The sequence below is a fragment of the Peromyscus eremicus genome, chromosome 4 (assembly GCF_949786415.1).
Source record: "Peromyscus eremicus chromosome 4, PerEre_H2_v1, whole genome shotgun sequence".
Lineage (NCBI taxonomy): Eukaryota > Metazoa > Chordata > Mammalia > Rodentia > Cricetidae > Peromyscus > Peromyscus eremicus.
The window spans coordinates 85,798,418-85,802,184 of record NC_081419.1 but is presented as its reverse complement, the minus strand read 5'-3'; the positions used below and the strand labels follow the sequence as shown (position 1 = coordinate 85,802,184).

General features: G+C 35.3%; 1 protein-coding gene across 1 annotated transcript; it reads right to left on the bottom strand.

The window, feature by feature from the left end:
* Positions 1-1,493: 1,493 nt before the first annotated feature.
* LOC131908445 (olfactory receptor 4F21-like) lies at positions 1,494-2,429 on the bottom strand. Its single transcript, XM_059259488.1, has one exon. The coding sequence runs from the start codon at positions 2,427-2,429 to the stop codon at positions 1,494-1,496; it is 936 nt and encodes a 311-aa protein (XP_059115471.1).
* Between the last annotated feature and the right edge of the window lie 1,338 nt (positions 2,430-3,767).

Here is a 3,767-nt window from a genome sequence, read left to right as displayed (position 1 = left end):
TAGGAATGGCTGGTGATTTCTTTGAAAACAGATGGACATAAGCCATTCAAACTGCTTAAGTCACTCCCAGTAAACTTATTTATTAATCAGATTATACTTTTTAAAATCAGATTTTGTATTTAAACAATATACCAATATGGAGACAAGAATTTATTTGATGTTTCTCTTGCAATTTTATGCAACACATAAAGAACTAGAAATTATAATTATTTATGGGATGACATGTAATACTTTAATAAATGTATACTTATATCAAATGTATTTATCTCTTCAAACACTTATGATTTATTTTTGATAAATCATTCACCATCTTTGTCTCTAGATTTTTGAAATATAAAATACATACCCCTTTTTTGTAGAGCTCCAATGTAAAACAGCAAAGTGGAGCATTATTCTGTTCAAATATAACTTGGTATCCCAGCCTTCCATCACTACTAATCTCAGGCTCTAGTAACCACCATTTTGCCTTGAATTTAGAAATCAACTTTAAAAAGTTTCACATATGAATATAATCATGTGAAACTTGTTTCCCTGTGGCTTGTTTATTCTATACGTGATCTCAACTTTTAGATACTTTAACACAAATGAGAGATTGTCATTACTTTTATGACTTGTTCCATTTTGCATATGATCACATTTTATTTATCCATTAATTAGTTGATAGATATTTGGGTTGTATCAGTTTCTTGGCTATTGTGAATAGAAATTCAATCATGTGCGTGGAGATACCTATTTGATACCTATAGAGATACTAATAGATACCTATACTTATTTGATTACACACATATACACACACACACACACACACACACACACACACACATACACACATCAAATAATGGGGTTTCTGAATTGTTTGGTCATCTTGTTTGAAAATCATTCAACAATCTCCACATTTTCCCATTAATAGTAAGTAGTGTTCCATTTTCTTTACTTCTGTGTTCCTGAAACCAAGTTATGTGTATTACCACAATAATATTTAACTTCTCTATTCTCATCTCTGCTCTCTTATTGATGCCTCTGAAAATCAGCTTCTAAATAAATTATCTGTAAGCAGATTATGTCTTAGGGTTTCTTTGGAGGTGCTTTGAGCTAAGTAACTAAATAGAGCTATTGCTTCTGTGTATCTAGCTGTTAGATGTGACATTTGCCAAAATAACTGAACAGGTTGTTCTTTTTTTTTTTGTGAAGCACATGGGAAACAGAAGGAATGCCATTATGTTATTTCTTATGTCAAAATGATTGTGATCTAAAGTATAAAATATTATTCTTTAATAGTGTCACTATCTTTTTATGATATCGTATGTTGTGATAGATTCCTGTTTCCCACAGTTGTAAAATCTGTTAGTAAGTCTGCAAAAGTAACATATATTTGTTCAGTGAGGTAGATTTCATGTCAACTCTGGCCTGAGTAACATGTTTATAAAGATGTTCAATGAGCAGGAAAAATGCAGATTTCTGCACTCGTAAACAGACTCTAATGACAGATCTGGTCAGAAAAATCTGATGTAACATCTCTGCTTGCTCAGATTTTTTATGGCTTCCTTCATATCTTTGTTCCTTAATGCATAGATGACAGGATTCAGGGCAGGGGTGACAGCAAAGTCAACAATAAACAGGTATTTGTCAACTGAGGATGTGGGGAAGGGCCACACATAGAGAAACATGCATGGAGTGAAGAAAAGCACAACCACAGTGATGTGTGCAGACAGAGTGACAAGCGCCTTTGACAAGTCCCCTGAAGACCTTTTCCAGACTGTGACCAAAATGAAGACATAGGAGAGGAGAAGCAGGAAGAAGGTCCCCATGCTCATGAAGCCACTGTTGGCCGCAACAACAAACTCAAACTTGTCTCCATCAGTGCATGCGAGTTGTATGATCCGAGGGAAGTCACAGTAAAAGCTGTCTACTTTGTTAGGACCACAAAAAGGCAGCTTTATCACAAAAGAGAACTGGGACAGGGCGTGGATCACACCAGTGACCCAGCCCGAGATTACAAATGAAATGCATATTTTAGGGCTCATGATGCTCAAGTAGTGCAGAGGCTTACAGATGGCTGTGTACCTGTCAAATGCCATGGCTATGAGCAGCACCATCTCCACTCCTCCCATAATGTGAATAAAACAGATCTGAGTCATGCAACTGTGGAAAGAAATTACTTTGCGTTCTTTCAGAAGATCTGAGATCATCTTGGGAACAGTGGTAGAGGAAAGTCCAACATCAATGATGGACAGATTGGCCAGAAGAAAGTACATAGGGGATTGTAAATGGGTGTCAGTAATCACCAAAAAGACAATGAAAAGATTTCCCAAGATGATGCTTAAATAGAGCAAAGAAAAAGTGGATATGAGAAAAACTGTAGTTTTCCAGGAACTGGAGAGTCCCAGCAACACGAACTCAAAAATTACAGTGTCATTTATTTGATCCATCAACTGGAAGAAAGGAGAGGATTTCAGTGTGCCTGTTGATAGAAAAATGACCAAATTGGCATCAGCAATAGGAAGGTGTATCCCCACTGATTATAATTCTTTGTTCTGTTGACTGTATTTAACAGAGTTGGAGATACATGAGTAACATTAGGAAGAGAAATATATTGATCAGAATATCACACATAAAGAGATTGGAAGATCACACAAAAAGAAATGGAAAATAGCAGTATAATGCAGCTTATTTCTTTAGTTGCAGTGTGCGTGATGTCAGGGCAGGAGAATCATCAGCTCTTGGGTTGAAAAACATCTTCCTTTAATTATAGAAAATTATTAAATACAAAAAGTTGTTAACATGTTAAGTTGATGAAAACAGGCTACTTTGATTTTTTTTCAGAACCAGGTACTTTTTTGTTTTGTTTTGTTTTGCTTTGATTCTCAAGGTTGCCTTTGTTTCCCACAGTTCCTCTCCTATGAGTCCTCCATTCACGTGACAATATTTTTGTTATTTTCATGTAAATGCTTTGTCAGTGACTTGCAAATTACTCCTAGCTGCATTTCTTACTCTGTTGTTAACATCAACATTTTCTCCACCAACTGAGCATTTTGCTTGGTGTACCTGTCATGTGTTTTGTTTTTGTTTGCACAAGTTATTGTGGAGGACAGATATACAGATTGAAGTCACTTACAACATTCAAATAATTACTCATAATAGTACAGGCTTGAAGTGATTTATTCATTCATTATTTCCTACAATAATAGAATATATTCGTGGCAGTAAAATATGATTATTAATGGTAACATTTATACATAAGTTGTATTATTATTCTGGGAAAGGCTTTATGTTTAACATACCTCACTTAAACTTCACCCAATTCCAAGTTCTGTTTTATTAGGTCCGTTTTATACACAGAGACACTGACTTTTAGAGAGATGAAGTGACAGAGTTAGGACTTGCATCCATAACTATAGGATATGGTAATCCATGCTCCTAATTACCACTCTGTGTTCTTCAAGGGTGGACCCTTTAATTATACGCTGGTATCTTCTTCAGCTATATAGTTAATTAACTAAAATTTATTATTCAGCTTTTATATTTCTTAATCTACTGACATAGTGACTTCTTTTTATATTGTTGCTTTTTTAGTTTAAATCTAGATGCTGAGTGTGGTAGCACTTGGGAGTAGGCAACATCATAGGATCACCAATTCAAGGTCATTCAGGGATAGATAGTGAGCTGTAAGGACCATTGACTGCAGGAGACCTTGTGTCCAAATACAAAGCAAGTAAACAAACAAACAAACAAAAAAGCGAGGCCCTGGAATTCTTTGCACTAACTGG

Bases quoted from the DNA above. Each gene is read 5' to 3' on its own strand.
- LOC131908445 (XM_059259488.1), bottom strand. From the start codon at position 2,429: ATGGATCAAATAAATGACACTGTAATTTTTGAGTTCGTGTTGCTGGGA.